Consider the following 17,514-nt stretch of genomic DNA (forward strand, 5'->3'; position numbering starts at 1 on the left):
GAAAATTTGTGAAAGTGAAGAGAAAGATTAAGAGGTAAAAAGAAGTATACATCACAATTTTAAGTTGAATTAAATTGTGCTCTGGCGCAAAGTTTGATCAATACCCCAACTTCCTTTTTGTGTATTCCTCACGACAATCCCCCTTTAGAGTTTGAGGATATAGAACACAAGTCTTTAGAGCAACTCTAATGGCAGTCTGTTTTAGGTCGAAAAAAAGCACTTTTTCATCTAAATTTTTTTACCTCACCTCAGCCTCAAAATTTCAGCTCCAACCACAACCTCTCTTGAGGCCGAAAATTTATTTATGTGAGAAATGCATGTGTGGCGCTTTTGTTGGTGTGCGAGAAACGTGTGTGGTTTTGTGTATATACAAAACACGTGTTTGAACTATTTTCGAAATAATTTTTTTTTTAAAGTTGAAAAATTATTCAGGGGCCGACACTTTCGTTCAATGTATTTTAATTATTAATGTGGAAGTTTTTTTAGAGTTGAAAAAAAAATTAAAACTAATTACATCAAAAAAACGAAAAAAATAGGAAAAGATCATGACTGTTGGATTTTTCCAACGACCAAGATCATCCCAACGGTCATGTCGGGAACCTTCAGTTGCCCCTAATGTTAGGGGCGACTGAAGCAGTCGGTTGGGGCGGAGCCCCATCCTTACTGGAGTCACTCTTATGATTTCATGTTATTATATAAACCTGTCATGTACATATAATGGAAGGGTACATATGGAATTTCTAGCCCTCCCTGTAGAGTGAGTTATCAAATGCTGAGTCTAGTTCAACAAAAACGAAATGCTGAGTCTAGTGGAGTGTGAAGGCAGAAAGAGTAGTCATTGTGACTTGTGCACCTTTTGATTTATCATCACAATAATGGAGCTTAGATGTTGGTAGACTGACAGCCAGCCTTTATGGTGTTTTGTTTGATTCCAGACTACTTTTTCTTTTTTATTATTCCTTTCAATCCCAACCATGGGTTTCCAAAAATTTAGTCTTGTACATTGATATATTTTTCTTTTGTTGAACTTGTAAATTGATATATTACTGAAGTGCATATGACCCATTTACCTCTATAAATATCATCACTTAGTAAATCTTCTAAATCATCTCTCTCCCTCTTTCCACTTTAACAACCATGATTCATTTAATGGAGGAGGAAGGGATTAGTGGGAAGTTAACGTTTGCTTTGTTAGTTGAGAAAGAGAACTTCTCAAATGGTGAGGGCAAAGATCTGATTATCTTTCTTTCACTCTATTTATTAGTAGTACTACTTTCCTGTATATATATTTTGGCTCTAAAAACCAACTTAGCTGTTTGTTACTTATAGTCTGGTTAGAGTACTGAAATGAATTTTTGTACCCTTGATCATTTTTCGTTTTGATCAGGACTGAGCTATTGGTTCGGCTCAACATCCTAAAACTAAACATTCGGTTTAACAAATTTAGAAACATTTGGTGTCCTGTTGTAATCTAAGTCAGTACTTTAAATCTTTTTAATTGAGTTTTTTTTTTTTTTTTTTGTTTCTCCAGGAAGAAATGACGATAATGACTTACTCTCTCAATGAAGTACTCCTCGACTCTCTTGGTAAGTTGGTACTTTATGGTTACTAATTTGCCTTTGGTCGTCTAGATCTTTTAGATTCACTCTATTTATGACTCTCTCTCGATCAAAATATACCATGCTAACTATATTAAAACCAGATAGATCATAGACGTGTTGATATAGTCCCGTCGACCTTGACAGACTAGTCCCCTATCTTTTGGTTTTTGCTAATCAAAAGGTCATTGCACGATTGTCGCAGTGGTGACCAAAGACGATCGTTTAGTCAATCCACTTACGATGTAGGAGGCGACACTAATGTCAACACAGGTTCAGCGCCACGACAAAGGAGTTTCGCAAAAACATAGAGTGTTAGACAACCATATACTTACAATCCAAGAGATGAGTTACCAATCGATCCACATTCAGTGAAACCTCAAGGTGGAAGACAAAAAAGGATAAAAGAGGCATTTGGGTTCGGGAACATTAGAAAGAAGATGGGAAAAGAAATTTCGAAGTTCATACATTTTAACGGAATTCCACCACATGTTGCTAACAATGTTTATTACGATAATATGGTTGATGCGATTGTTAGAGTTGGACCAGGTGTAAAGCCTCTTACTGCATATGAGTTGAGGGGACCCTTTCTCGATGATGAGGTTGAAGAATTAAATGAGTATATGGATGGTCTAAAGAAGAATCGAAAGACGTATGGTGTCACCATCATGTGTGATGTGTAGACGTGACCAACTCGATTGTCTATCATTAATTTTATGGTTTATTATGAGGGAAAATCTATGTTCCACAAATCCATCGATACATCAAAAGACAAAAAAGATTCGAGTTACATCTTAAAACTTATGGAAGAAGTTGTAGAGTCTGTAGGAGAGCAGAATGTCGTGCAAATTGTGACTGATAACGGAAACAACTACGTTAAGGCCGACAGAAGGTTAATGTACGTCCAAACAAAGACAGTCATGAAGGGGGTAGGAGATCATTTTGATTTTAACGTCTTATGTAACAAAATGGAAGTAATTTACAATTCTATCTTAAGAAACTATTGTTTAGATAAAGATAAAATCTTTTTATGCTTAATTATGGTTAAAGAGACTTGTTATGCACAATTTCATCATATATTTTGACAAAATTATAAAATTTCCACACAAACCGAAATGTTTCCATTTTTGGACCCACCGAAACTGAAGTTTCATTCTTTGGTTGTTATACGGTTATTAGAGTTAAATAATTCAATTAGCCCCTTAACTGATTTATTTTTATTTCTATCTTAAAGATGTCATGTAAAGGCAGATCAAGTGACATTGACTGGCAACATGGTCGCAAAGTTTTAGCTGAGACAACATCGCCTTGGTCATGAACGATTTCACAAACATATATTTGTGCACTACAACATGCGAGTACGACTAAAACACCAAAAAGAAGACTACCAGGATTCATGCCTATAGACCTAGCAGATATATCCTACGAATAAGGTGAAGAAGGCTTACTACATGAACGGATTAGAGAGGTGGGGGAACCTGAAATAAATGAGCCAGACAGTAGGTCAAGTTCTCAAATTGCTTCTACAGAGGGGTTAAATATTGATTCCTACATGAGGACATCACATATTGAAGATGTTGATCGTTTGATGGACACAAGTACGTCAAGTACTAATTCACCTTCTAGTTCGTCATGAGATAATGACAACGGAGATGATAGACACAATAGCGTGAATAGCGAGAGTAACGATGTTAAGGAAGATAATAACGAGAGAAATGAAGGATATGTCCCTTACACAGAGGAACACAACTTTGATCATGCAACGCAGGATCATGATCACGGAGACCGATAGAAACCAGCTAAACATGTATCGTATTCTCGTAAAAGGAAAAACCAGTTTGCTGAAATGAATGTCTCAACTACTTCTTCTTGGAGCAATAATGTTAATAATGTTATAGACATTTTCAGTAGTATGGAGGAAGCTTCATAAAATTTTCTTCCGAGTTTTCATAAAAATTCTTATTATAAGAGAGAGAAGAAGCTTCTATGGCTTTTCTATTTTAAACTTTCCATGGAGGGAGATGCGTACGGCTTTCTGTGCGAGGTAACGTGAAAGCTTTACTGGAGAAGTTTTCCGTGTTCGGCATAAACTTTTAGTTTTTCAACCCTACAAGACTTTAATGCCTTGAAATTTTTCTTGTTTCCTTAAAAAGATCAACCTTTAATAATCACCATAGTTTTTTAGACCAAAATCAAAATTTTATTCTCTAGTTCTATTTCAAAACTGGTTGCCAAGGAGTATAACAATTCTATATCTCAATTCAGAAAGATCTGAATGACCGATGTGAAAACTGATTCAAACCTAAAATAATGCAGCAACACCAGAGGAGCTCAAATCAGTTGTATATAAGTTGGTTATACCAATAGTTCACTGAAACTAAATCAATCCATCCATACTAGCATAGACATAATGGGAGAACTAAAAAATTTCAAAAGATGAGCAACTTTTTGGGGTGATAAGAGAACTTCATTCTACACCACTTCTGTCAAATTGAAATACAGAAACATCCAAGTGCTCAACTACAACCACATAAACCTAAAACAAACTGATGTCAAACCAACCATTGTTCGATCTTATATGTCAGAGCGCTTCACCAGCTTAGTGTAGAGTATACGATTGTCTCTTGCTGTGTTACTTTCCAAAAGTGCGCTTTGAACAAGCTCCTGTTTTCATCGGGACACATTAACAGCCATTATATACACCGAAACCCTTCGATAAATAAAAGCGGAAGGATCGAGCAACATAATAAATGCAATAACAGATCTCACCTTGACGTCCCTATGAGGAAGGAATTTCCCCAGGTTATGAATAATTAATCTCAAGTCTTCAACCTGCAAAAACGACATTTAGACGTTTTACATCTGTTGGGGAAGGACATTGATATCACTACGTAGTATGTTATTAGGGTTTTACCCGTCTGAATAGTTAGTTAACAAGTGAGACTAAAATGGTGCTAATAATAGGGTCTTAAGGTATATATTACAATAGTCACTAACATTCTCTCAAAAGAGAAAGTATAATCACATACCTTGATGTATCCAACTCGATTTCGATCAAAGAACCTGAATGCCTGTTTCAGATATAAAGGGAGTTGCTTTAGATGCCGTATAAGAAAATATCGGACTCGTGTCCATCGAATGAATGAAGTTCAAAGGGCAAACCTGCAATAGTTCCTTATCAACAGTTCCCTCCTCCTTGGCAGTTTTTGGTTTCTTTTCCGTACCCACCTCTGCTTCTTTCTCTTTATCATTGGATTTGTCGCCTATCTCATTAGTTTTCCCCTCAGCCTGATCTTCTACTGCACATTTCTCAGTTTTAACCTCTACATTTGGTATTTCTTGTGCTGGCTTAGCCTCATCAATAGCCATTTCACCTCCCTTTTCATCCTGCAAATACGAATAAAAAATCAGCTATACACACTAAAGAGACTCAATAAGTTTATAAATAGAATGACCTGAGAGTCGAAGAAACTCAGGTGTGCTTCAAAGTGGAGCCTATATGCAGTCTGTGTTTTATCAAGAAAAAAAATGGGTAGAAAAATAGTTCAATTTGGTGTACATCATGTATTTGATTCTGTATAAATTATATATCCAGGTATACACGTTCATCAGTGATGCAAATAAAAAAGCATTGCGCGGCTTTACCTCCTTAGATGTGTCATTTTGAGGTATTTCCATTTCTTGATCTTCATCATCTGCTTCTTCATCGGGATCATAATCCTCTGCTTCATCGTCATCCATATTGACGTCATCCCCATCACCAGATGTTTCCTCTTTTATTGTTGCTTCTTTATTATCTGAATTAGCAGCTTTGGTAGAATCCTTTTCCACTCGAGTAACTGCAGATGTCTTTGAACGTTTTCTCGAGGACTTCTCAAGTTCTTTCTCGGGATTTTCTTCCCGTTCTCTTTTCTTTTGATTCCTTTTATTCACGAAGTATAGGCGCAGTTTCTACACACAGAGCAAGCAAATAGATTGATACCATCGGAAAAAAGCATATTACATCATAAATTAGTAGATTTATAGATCAAATCAAACCTGAAGAAATGTTAAAAGCCGACAACCCATTTGGTATTGAAGCATTTCATATAGTGATTCAGCGAATAGTGAGAGCTGCAGAATATGGAAATTAATTAGATATGGGGCGAAAATGATTTCAAATACAGAGTACAACTTGAAACCTTATCTGTAGTTAACTGGAAGTCGTCATTAACATCCAGAGAAATGCTATTATTACCAATCCGACAAGAAAAATAGGGAAACCTGAAAAAACAGAAAAAGGAGACAAACCTCAAAAGTTGATTCCTCAATATCTTTGTCAGTGTAATCCAAGAGTGCATCCAACGAAAGTGACATCGATCGAATCTGTAGGAGAAAATCCTTTATTAGACAAAGATAAGATTTATACAGTTCTGATAAGATGTATCTTACAAGTACCAACAAAAAGTAATATCAGAACACATGAATACATTTCAATAATTTGCAGCACAAAACAGATTCCTTTCCTATCACAAAAAATTTCAGTAAGCGAAACGTTATGGTTAACTATTCAACTATCTTGATAGTACCGGAAGGTGCTGAAGTATACTAGAAGTGTGTAAAATCTTCCAACGACGCTTACTACAAGGAATGCATCGGTATCTCAAGATACCGATACATACACTCCAGCATTTTGAACCATGACAAAAAAGGTATTCTTTTGTAATTAAAACCTACTTTGGATTCCTTGCTTGATTTTGTCTGTAGAATCAAGCCAGGGTGCTTCGGAGGTTCGTCTGGCTTCCCCTTTTCTTTCACTTCCTTGTTTGGTTTACGCCTAGATTCATCTTTAGCTTCTTTGTCTTTTTTCTCATCAGTTGCTTTTTCCTTCTTGCCATCACAAGTATCCTTCGTAGAGCTAGCCTTGGTGTCTTTCTTAGCAGCAGGATTCTTTTTATCATTTACCCCTGTTTTCTCCTTATCTACCTTATCATTACCACCTTCTTTCTCCTCAGGTACGATTTTTTTCGCTTCCGGTTTGGTCGGCGTTTTCTTCTCTGATGTTTTTGCCTGAACAACCTTGTCTGCACTTGCAGGCTGCTCCTTCATATTTTCTTCTGCATTTCCTTCCTGCGCTGCCTTTTCCTCTTTCTCATCGCCCTTCTTGGCACTCGTACTTTCTTCCAATTTCATAACCTTTTTCTTAGGTATCCTCTTAATTATCTTCTTCTTGCCAGTGGTTTTGACACCAACTTTTTGAGCAGAGGAACTATCGTTGTCTGTCTTATCCTTGGCTTTATCTTCCTGAACCTCTACTTCCTTCTGCTTTGTCACAGTCTGTAACTCATTTGCAGTTGAATCTTTGTCATCTTTTTCCCCCGTTATTTTAACAGCGTCAGGACCAACAGTAGTCCCACCCTGATCATTGGTAACATCAGTGACACTTGGCTTATCTGCACCGCCCTTCTGAGCTGCTGCGCTTGCAGAATTCTCTTCACCTGTTTTTTTCCCAGCAACTTTTTGTTTCATAACCTTCCTAATAACTTTCTTTTTCACTGGCTTCTTAACATTAGCTTCTTCAACAATAGAACTTTCTTCATTTTCCTTCACAGGAATCTTCTTATCCTCACTCCCTTCTCCGTCATCTTTCTTCTCAGCTTTAATGCCATCTGCAACTCCTTTCTCTTGCTCGGCAGTATTTTCTTGGATTATCTTGCCTCCATCTTTCTCCTTTTCCTTGCCATCAATTGCCTGTTTCGAGGATGTTGTCACATGTGGCTCTTTCTTTTCCTCCTTAACATGCTTTATCGTTTTCCCTTTTGTTGTAACACTTTTTGACGAATCATTATCTTTATCAGATTTAGTATGACTTTGTACCCCTAGAGAAATAGTCCGGTAACATAAGCATGACGACAACCACAGGGTCCACAACAACAATCAATCAATAATGACACAATCGAAGATTTTCGAAATTACCTTTTAGTACGTCCTTCTCGCTGGATTTCTGAAGAAATTAGCAGAGAAAATTTTAGTCAGGAAAAAACAAAAAAAAAAATAGCAAATGCGAACAAGTTTTACAAAGCAAAAGACAACCTTCTCATTCTGTGCAAGATACTTTTCTCTCTCAACTGCAGCTTTCTTGTGTGCAAACCATTGATCCCTCCATTCGTTCAGAGAAGGGAGACAGTCTGACAAATCTGGTAAATAGATTACAGTAATCTCCTTGTGGCTAAAATGTCCATCCTTGCCAATTCTATCATAGTGTATCTGCAGAAATAGTTTAGAATTAAGAAACATAATGTAAGAATTAGGAAACTAACATACAAGAAAAAGTTGATAAACTAGAAGTTCTAGCTCATCAATGTTTAAGTTGATAATTAGAAGTTCATCGATGAGTGTAAGGGACTAGAACGAAAGATTAGCATACAGACTTAAAATAACTACCAAAATGGAGCAATTGAACTAGAAGAATTTTCAAGTTGATATCTGCTGAGTGTTGCCTAATTTTCCTAGAGAAAAATGTGTTAGAAAAACATCATATCAACTGCTAATTTAAACTGCGACACAGTCACACAAGACAAATGTTACTCCATAATTTTAAAAGAAAATGAGATACACAGCCGTTCGAAATAAAATAAACCACATACAATTTTCAGTTACTAAAACGAAACTTGAAGTTCCAAATCTTTTGATTAAATGGTATCTTGAAGACTTAAAAACATATGGCAAGACATATTTTCAGAGATATGGATGATTGGACTAGAAAACTGGAAAAATGTTTAAGATGGAAAATGTATCAACATTAGTACCCTTTCTCGCAAGAGAGAATTACATAAAAAGTTGTTCCTCAACACCACAAAGACTAAAAGTTAAGCAGCAAAGACGGGAAGATGCAGCAAAACTTCAGTTGCCAGTCCCACATGCTACTAGAGAAGTTCGTAACATGATATTCTTCTAATACATTGGCTATTGAGGTAGAAGCACCAAAAACAAAACAATACGGAGAGAGACTTTATAGGGTGAAATCACCTCGAGGAAACGATTCCAGTGTTGGCATTTCTGCAGATCAAGTTGAGTTATATCCTTTGTGTAGCTGCAATGGAGATAATATATTATTGATTCAAAAGATAAATGTGCTGTTGAAGACAATAGAAAGCAAATAAGAAACATTTAAGTAGCAATACTCACCTAATGGCAGTTTTAATTAAAGAGGAATCATCAACTGATATATCTGTTCCTTCAACATCTTGTTTACCTCCAATTGCAATAAATGCACGATCTTTTCTCAGAAAAGAAAATCTTAGGATATTATTGATATGTGGTATACGATCATCGTAAGCTTTATCAGAAGACAGCTCCTCCAAAGCATCCTTACTGATTCCACTCATCAAGATCACCTGAAATAATAAGACCAAGGAATCATAAGCAAGATGCTACACAATTCACTTATAAGAGAAAAAAAAAAGGAAAAAAGAAAAACAAGTGACTGATAAAAAACATTAACAGAATCGGTAAGTTGTAAACTCCCTGGTCTTGATAGATAGAGTTGACTTGAATCCATAAGCCCAAAAGTAACGACTAAAAGAACCACCTTGTGAACTACTCCCTAAACCTCTACATGCATGTGTAACAGTTGTAGACTGGGTGTAGTTATATTACAAATACCGGATACCTAAATTCAATACTGTATACTGGAAATAAAATTATCTAAGTAGACATATATTTAAACTACAGAGGTAGCGACACAGGAAACAATTTATGTGCAATAACAAGGATGAAATGGTCAACACCTTCGCGTTCCACACTGTGGCACCACTTGATTTCACAGATTGTTCGGCACCTAACTGAGAGGCTGATGTATTTTTATCAACACTGCTGTCTACCTCAACAACTCCATGCTCAAAGCTGAAGCACCACCAAAAATTCTCAATTGACATATTCGGTCACGCTAAGTGAAACTAAATATTAATTAAAATTAAGGAAACCTGGAGAGAAGTACTGGGGCATTTTAGGGGGATGAGACTAAAAGCAAGTACCTGACAGGAGTATGGAGAGATAATTTCAGGTCCTCCTTTGGCCAGTTCAGAATGACCTAATGACAATTGGGGGTTAAACTGCTGCCCAGAGTAGGAGTGTTACAACTTACAAGTTATAGCATGCAATCAAAAGATATGAAGGCAATACCTTAGCGAAGTCTGGTGAAATAGATAGCTTGGGGTAACGCTTATTCAAGGACAAATAATCCCTTTCAACATCCACGAAACAGGACGGATGCACCTGGAAGTAAATGCCACATCAGTAACCAGTGAAAACCTCCATGTACAACTCCAAGAAAAAATGAAGGGAAAAAACTGAAAGGTATGAGAGGAGATGCGCTTGAACTTGAAGCAACACACAAGTAAATGTTCCCTAGTTTGTTACTATAACAAATTAACAATACATATCCCCAACTTGATTCCCGCGACCTCAACAATCTTAAGCTCTCGCTACACTTCTTCTCTAGAGAAATCCTCTTTAGGAATAGTTTTAGCATCATTATCGTATTTCTATAGATGAACCAAATTTAAGTGTCGCCACGAACACATTAAATTGCATACAACGAACTGTTTAAAGCTAAACTGGTCCAAAACATCCATGTCGATGTACTGGAAATTATCCGCCACTAATAAGAATTCCACAGAAATCTCGCGTTTTACATGTTCTGTACATATCCTAAAACATACATGCTGGTTGACAAGGACAAAAATCCAAAGTTGAAGCGCACGGAAGATGTCAACTCCACAGCCTCGCGGTTGACAAAGTATCCCATGTTACTGAACTACTAGGGTTCTTATGTGGTTTACCTTGCAGATATATTCCCTCCTTTTTTCTTTAACAGGTGAACGGCGCCTTCAGCATAAGAGAACAAAGAGTTAGTTAAGAAGGATGCACCATGCATCAAGCACCAATCTATTCAGAACTATAGGAGGCACAAAAAGAACAGCAAGAGCCACCTATGCAGAGTCTCCTGACGTGGGGAATCTCGTATTATATGTCTGTCCTCCTTCCCTACAGAGGAACCATGTCGACCTCTGGAGGTTCTTGGTGGAGTTCTTTCACGCCTAATTTCAGGTACACGTTTACGCTCGCGTTCTCTATCTTGGTCTCGGCGCTCCAAAAGGCGTAGCCTTTCACGATCTCTTTCTCGCTCCTTCTCCCTTTCCCGCTCTTTCTCTCGCGCACGTAAGTGCTCCCGACGGCGATCCTCCTCTCTTATTTCTAGCTCTCGGCGAAAAGCACCCCTATCATCTCTTCTTTCGTCCAGTCTGGAAGCTCCAGCATCAGCCCCACGTAACAATATGCCAGGATAATCAGATTCAAGTGATGGGCCACGAAGTCCTCTTGCTGACCCATAGTCTCGACCAGGAGGCAGACTGACCCCATAACCTGAAGTTGAAGAACCTTGCGCATACACCAGATCATCAATATCTCGACGAGGTGCGGACCCTAAAATGGATGTCTGAGGTTGTCCACCATAAGTAAGACCACTAAGCATTGATAAAGAACGAGGATCTGCATCTATTCTTCCACCGTAGGCACTAATATCTTGGGGTGCATGACGAACAGGCGCACCCCGTGCTGCAAGATAATCAGCCGGTCTGCCAGAAACGCCAATGCTACTTAACGTAGTAAAAAAATAAATCAGTACTAAAATTAACAGAGTATACAACTGAGAGTCGCACCATTTGATAAGGAAAAAAGGGAAAAACTATGCTATTTTCAAGACTCACTTAGCTAAAAGAACCAGATGCAGCTTATTTTCAACCAAAAAATATTGTACAAGGTAACATATACAGATGCTATCACGCAATAAACATAAATCGAAGTCAATAGTAGTAGCTTTTAGTACCTAGCATTTCCATCAAGAGGAGAACCTGACTGCAGCGACTGAGATTTCAGCAACTGTTGTCTAAGCAGTGAAGCCTTGTAAGATTTAAAAAGCAAAATAGACGTCAGATAGAAAACCAATACCAGTATACGTATGTGCAAGAAAATATGCATGCACAGGTGTACAAGGCTGAAATCATCTTCAACACAAACTGTTCATGCTGAATTTACATCCTTCATAACCTTGAGGTCCACATTGTTCTTTTGTACTTCATAGATTGCACAAGTTAAATGCCATAAAATTTTATATTTTGCTGATTTGTGAATCATCACATGATTTTCTCAAAAGTTTTCTCTCATAAAATTTGTAATATCTCATCCTCATTATTAGATAACTGGCTAAATAGGGATGTTTCAAAATGATCCGTGTAAAAATCTAAATTGTATTGGTTCTGCTAACTTTAATGATGTTGTTTTCAGTTGGGAGGCGTGGATTGGTCAACATATCCACTAACCTCCCCCCCCCCCCCCCCCCCCTCTTTGTATAGTTTTTCCCCTTTTAATTATTAATTCAAAGTTTCAAAAAAAAAAAAATCCGTGTAAGAACTCAGAAAGAAAAAAAAGAACTACATTTTATTAGGTTAAAATATCCAAAAGAAGTACTCCTTTTTATTATCTTCCAATGGAACACATCCCAAACATTTCACTCTCGTCTCAGATCCACAAGAGACCAATCACCGTCTGTTATTTAGTGTGTGTGAAATCATTGAAAGCTAACCATGTACACATACATAGAATTTTTTGAACAATGCATCGAGTAGTCCAAGCTGTATACCTGATCAATGTGATCGTACATCTCAGGCTGTTACAGGACACAAAAGAAGTTGAAAAACGGTCAAGTTTTGAACTTTAATAAGGAACACAGTCACAGGAGAATAATAAATGCACTAATGTGGCAGGTGATCTCCCACACCCAATTTATTCAAATAAGATCGTGGTAAAAAGGTAAACGTTCAGATTGGTGCCACATTGGTGTATTTATTCAAAGAGATAAAATGCTTATGTTCAAAAAGACGTTCTGATACGGAAAAGATATACGCATTGAGAAAGAGATGGGAACCAAAGTACCTGAAGTTGATGTCCAAGACCAGCAGAATCTGAGTATTGTCTAGCTGTTTCACTTTGCATGTCATAGTGCCTTCTGTCTATGGAAGAGAAATCAGAAAGATTGCCCGATGAAAATTGATCACCTTTGTGACCATACTCATGAACGGATGATGAAACATAGTCAGCAGATGCAAACTTGGAAGAGTCTATGATACCTGAGCCATACCCACTTTGACTTTGGAGAGCGGAAGAACCTGCTCCCTTGTAACTCATTCCTGTAACCTGTAAACGCATGTATTCCAGGTCAGTGGTCAAGTCCACAATAGATATGTCGTCTTGCCAGTTAAATGAAGTAATATTGAAGCGGAACATATGCGCTTGATATGATAAAGAAAGGGAAGATTGTAAGGTGGGGCAGCCTCTTGAGATGTCAATGGGATCCAAAATTGAATATTGGAAACCAAGATTTGCTGACAGACCTAGGAAATCCGAAGACCTAGGAACTTTCATAAAAAGGAAAAATGAAGCTGGAAATCCGAAGAAGTTTCAGGACATAAGGGGAATAGATGCTCTAGCTCAAGAACATGTGAAAGAAGAGATGCAGAGACGGGTAATGATTAACCCTTGATAATTAAGCATTATAAGAAAATATTGAGCAAAAAATGTGCAAGAACAGAATTGTCTACATGTAGTCGTAATTTTGTACTAAGTAGTGTATTAAAGATTAACAGTCTACAGTAACACCCAAAGGAAGCTAGGAGTTGATGAAACAACAGTAGTTGCTAAAGGATGCTACTCTGGACTATGATGTTTGAAAAGCTGGAAAGCTTAAACAATGCTAATGACAGTCGTACCAAAATATTTTAGTCTGACGGTTGGAGATAATGTAATTAAGCTACAAAATTTTCTAGGGTATAAAAAAATAACAGTCTTTAAGTGGTTTACATCCAAACGAAAGTTTTGAAGATCTGAATGACTTATCTAACCTGCTGAACACTGCCAAGAGCGGATGATCCATGAACTGATCCATAAGGACTTCCATAATGAGCTGCTGCAGAAGGATGAGCTCTATATCCACCACCAATATCTGTCTCTTGACCACTAGAACCTAGCATAGTTGGGTGCCGAGAAGGCAAGGACCTTCCATCAGGTCCAGACTACAAACAAACAAGAAAGAAGTCAAGGTTAAATTGAAGTTAGGACAGAATTTTCTTATGTACTTAGATTATGTCCTTACACTTTGTTCGTACGCGTTCTGTGATGCATACGACTTCTGCCCGTATGCGTTACTCCCTCTTGGATACATTTACCTCACACAATCGCCAAAAAGATCTACAATTCGTGATAACAATACAGATAAGTTAGTGAAACAAAATGACAACCAACCAAAAACGTCAACAACTATCCAAAATAGACATTTACTGTCGGAAAAGTGGCAGCCATGTTTACTATCAAAATAATTTTGTAATATAAATTTAACTGAAAACATTTATTTTCATCGATAAAAATACTCATTTTAAGTGTTTACCTCACAACTGTAAGGATTTCAGGTATCTTTTTGTACAGTAACTTTCGCAAATAACTTATCGACAAACCAAAACATGATGATTTTTTTCCAAATTCATAAACTTTATCGACAAACAGACATGTAACAAACTATTTATAAGCTTTTTATGTGTAAAGGTCTGAATTTACATTTAAGATCATTCAAGCTATAATTCCATAAGTTTTTTAGGTCAAATCTCAGGGCATGTTAAAGTTCCTATCCAATGGTCTTCATGAAACCTAAGCTGGTAACATTTCTCCTTTGAATTGATAAAAGAAACGATTTCCAAGCTGCATCTTTGATCTTTACAAAATCTGAGTAAGACCCATAAATTGAAACTGTAGCAACTGAGGCAATAAACTAGCAATTAACCCTATTAATAATGCAGAATCATCACCTAAGAGAAGTTGAAAATCATTGACTAAAACAAAAGAAAGTAATCTTGAGAAATTCGTAAAAGAAACAACTTGGCACCTAGAGAGAGAAAAATCTAAAGATGAAATGATTCATAAGAAATTAGGGCACAAAGAGTAAAGAAAAGATTTATCGGGTGATCGAAATGAAGCTGGAGAAGAGAGAGAGAGAGATAACGTACCTGATTGTAGAGAGAGAAAAAAAAACCCTAGACTTGAGAGAGGAATACTGGTGTGCGCGGTTTATATGCAAGACAGTCTGAACAGCAATGGGAGGAGCAAACAAACTTGATTCTTTGGGCACCTCCGATTTGACACGTAAGAGAAAACAAAATTGTTTTGGGCACTTCCGTTTCGAGAGGCATAAAAGGAAAATGTTTCTCAATGGATTAACAAACTGAAGAAAAACAAGAAAACAACAACAACAACAACATCAATGAAGCATAGACGAAGGAGAATGCAATCATTGTAGATGATGCTTGCATATCGTATTTCACGAGAAAAGAAGTTCACGACCTGTATAGGGGTGGGAATCGAGTCGGGTGACCACGGACTTACTCCCTCATCGGGTCTGATTAGATCAGTAAAACTTTGGAATTTTATGTCCCTTGAGATTATCAGGCGGACTCGAACAGGTAATTTTAAATCCTAGTGACAAGATTTTGTCCAAGGCCAAACTATTTGGGTCGATCAGGTATTGGGCGGTCAATGTTTGTGTTTACGCTATTCAAAATGAGGACACTGGACAACTTTGCGCGCCAATCAAAGTAGCAACATCTTTAAATTTGGTCGGCATGAACGCATCAATACCAAAGCCTAGTAGGTCACTTGAGTTTAATGAAATTTTGTCACTCCACCATTTTAAGTGAAGGTCATCCAAACTTTACGGAGTGAGATTAAACCACATATATTTCGTCGGACGGACGAGTTTGACCCCCCCAGGAGGCTTTGTGTGTCTATTGACTCTAACTGGTTCAAGTGTATATAACGGCTTTCAGATTGTAAGACTTGTTTCCCACCTAGACCCGTGGATGTTCTACCGCCTCCACGAAGTATGGTTTCATCAAGGTCTTCTCTCCACTTCGAAAAATTCCCCTACTGCCTCGCTTTTGGGTAGACTGAAACAAAATAATTAGAATTAAAGCTCACAAAGAAATTACAATGAGACTTTTAAGAGGACAAGATCAAAAGGAGTGACAAGAGATTTAGCGAAATAAGTTCACATTAGGAGAGAATATTTAAGTAAAAAAAATTAAACCTTCTAGAAGATGTACAGATGTATCACTCAAAACAAATACAAGTTGTCAGACTAAAAAAGGAATTGAATTAGGGAGTATTGATTATGTCTAGTGTTAGCCTGTTGGTGTAAACTTTATCTGCTTTGCCTTCGAACTCGTCTGCAAATGTTATTTCTTTTCTCTTCTAACTTCTATACCTAAATGAAATGAATATGAGATGTCTTCAAGTTGGATGCCGGTGAAATTCATCATATTTTCCATTATTACTTGTGGCCCTCCTTCACAGTTTTAAGTGTAATTGAGACGCCAAAAATAATAATACACGAGTAACACGACCCTCTAAAACTACACATCATTAGTTAGCATAAATTATTGATCCTTTAAGAAGATAAACTTTTCTTCCACGTAATCATAATCCTAGTAGGCGGTGGGTCCCATACAGCTTTTGAATGACAGGGAGTCTCTCGGCGTTATGTAGTGGAAATGTCAAATGACGTGGCCTAATTGAATGCGGAGGAAGCAACCACGTCATTCACCTTTACCCCACTCTTCTTTGACGTCATCACAACTGAATGCAGTGTCGTTTAGCTTTAGCTGTGGACCCCAAGAAACTTACGTGTCAACAATTGAGAACAAATTAAAAGGGTATTCTCTTTGAATTTTCTCCATCTCAAAAAAGGAGAAAAACGAGCACTTCGTTTAAGTTGGTTTTTTAGGAGACCTTTTTCCTCATTTTCCACCTATGAAAAAAATATCAACTGTTCAAAAAATATTTACTTCTCTTTTTCTAGTAAATGTCCCAAAGTCGCTTGGTGCACTTTAGGTATGTATTGACGTTTGAATATCTTCCCTACTTTGTACTTCTCTTTCTCTCCAAAATCCACCATCCCTTGCTCTTAGTCTTCTTCTCTTTTAGTCGTTTAGACATTAATTTTGAGTTGTGTGAGAATACGATTTCAAAAAAAAAAAAAATAGATGTAAGTCTTTATTTTAAGAGTTTACTTTTCTTATTCTAAGTTCCAAAATAATATTTTGTGGAAATAAAGTCTCCCCAAATAAGATAAGCATTGAATGAAAACCGTTAGACGTACATATAGCAACGACTTATATGAAGTTCGGATCCGTCTCTAATGTGATATTTTTCTATAGTTAAATTGTTTAAAAGTTTATTTGTTATTTCGCTCCACAATTTTCAATCAATTCTCAAAAAAATTATACAATACTACTCCAGTAAAGTTTGACACCGGAATCTCAAATTGTCAGTCACAATCCTGATTCCTGATCATGTTGTTTGAGTGACTATGGGTTTTGGCAAAGATGATGTTGTTCTACTGTAATACAGTGGTGGCAATTTGGTGTCGACAATTAGACGATAAAAGAGTATATCAAGCCAGTAAGTCATAACTGTTTACCACCCTTATTGTTATACCTCTACAATATAGTTCTCTGTATACACTATTTCAAGAATAAACCTCACCTCCTTCTATTAGTGATTTGTTTGTTTGAAAAAATACAATTAGGTAAAATGGCCAATCAGGATTGAGCCTCGGTGAAATTTCTAGCTAGTCAACTAGATAGACCATGTCAACAGAAAAAAAAAAAACAAAACTAGACAAACGAAAAGAATAAAATGTTATCTCTTCTCGCCCTCTTAGAAGATTTAAATTGTACGAGCAACCGATACAAAAAATAGCTTTTACTCAATATCATTTGGCCAAATACCCTTAGTCAAATAGTTCTATGCAAAAATGTGTTTTCAAAACTCA

General features: G+C 37.0%; 1 protein-coding gene and 1 long non-coding RNA gene across 9 annotated transcripts; one reads left to right on the forward strand and one right to left on the reverse strand.

The window, feature by feature from the left end:
- Positions 1-992: 992 nt before the first annotated feature.
- LOC147553075 (uncharacterized) lies at positions 993-2,636 on the forward strand. 2 transcript variants are annotated; one of them, XR_015238750.1, is made up of 3 exons: positions 993-1,219; positions 1,532-1,586; positions 1,804-2,636. It is a non-coding gene; the product is annotated as an uncharacterized LOC147553075 (long non-coding RNA). The 2 variants fall into 2 exon arrangements; XR_015238749.1 differs by lacking the exon at positions 993-1,219 and having other exon boundaries at positions 1,236-1,586.
- A 1,288-nt stretch (positions 2,637-3,924) lies between these two features.
- On the reverse strand, positions 3,925-15,202 carry EMB1579 (ATP/GTP-binding protein family). 7 transcript variants are annotated; one of them, XM_086669114.1, is made up of 24 exons: positions 14,693-15,202; positions 13,789-13,883; positions 13,538-13,708; positions 12,767-12,833; positions 12,573-12,649; positions 12,280-12,306; positions 11,467-11,540; positions 10,571-11,215; positions 10,421-10,466; positions 9,762-9,854; positions 9,614-9,669; positions 9,368-9,482; positions 8,766-8,974; positions 8,607-8,670; positions 7,671-7,844; positions 7,554-7,581; positions 6,315-7,456; positions 5,889-5,963; positions 5,637-5,711; positions 5,244-5,549; positions 4,761-4,985; positions 4,628-4,669; positions 4,368-4,430; positions 3,925-4,262 (listed from the first exon to the last, which is right to left on the reverse strand). In XM_086669114.1, the coding sequence occupies exons 2-24, from the start codon at positions 13,855-13,857 to the stop codon at positions 4,173-4,175; spliced, it is 3,933 nt and encodes a 1,310-aa protein (XP_086525240.1). In that variant the 5' UTR covers positions 13,858-13,883; positions 14,693-15,202; the 3' UTR covers positions 3,925-4,172. The 7 variants fall into 7 exon arrangements, with proteins under 7 accessions (XP_086525240.1, XP_086525239.1, XP_086525238.1 ...); XM_086669113.1 differs by having other exon boundaries at positions 10,571-11,233; positions 14,693-14,998; XM_086669112.1 differs by having other exon boundaries at positions 10,571-11,236; positions 14,693-14,998.
- Positions 15,203-17,514: the final 2,312 nt, after the last annotated feature.

The sequence above is a fragment of the Eschscholzia californica genome, unplaced genomic scaffold (assembly GCF_041429995.1).
Source record: "Eschscholzia californica isolate CP2 unplaced genomic scaffold, dmEscCali1.0.p SCAF_3, whole genome shotgun sequence".
In the NCBI taxonomy this organism is placed as follows: domain Eukaryota; kingdom Viridiplantae; phylum Streptophyta; class Magnoliopsida; order Ranunculales; family Papaveraceae; genus Eschscholzia; species Eschscholzia californica.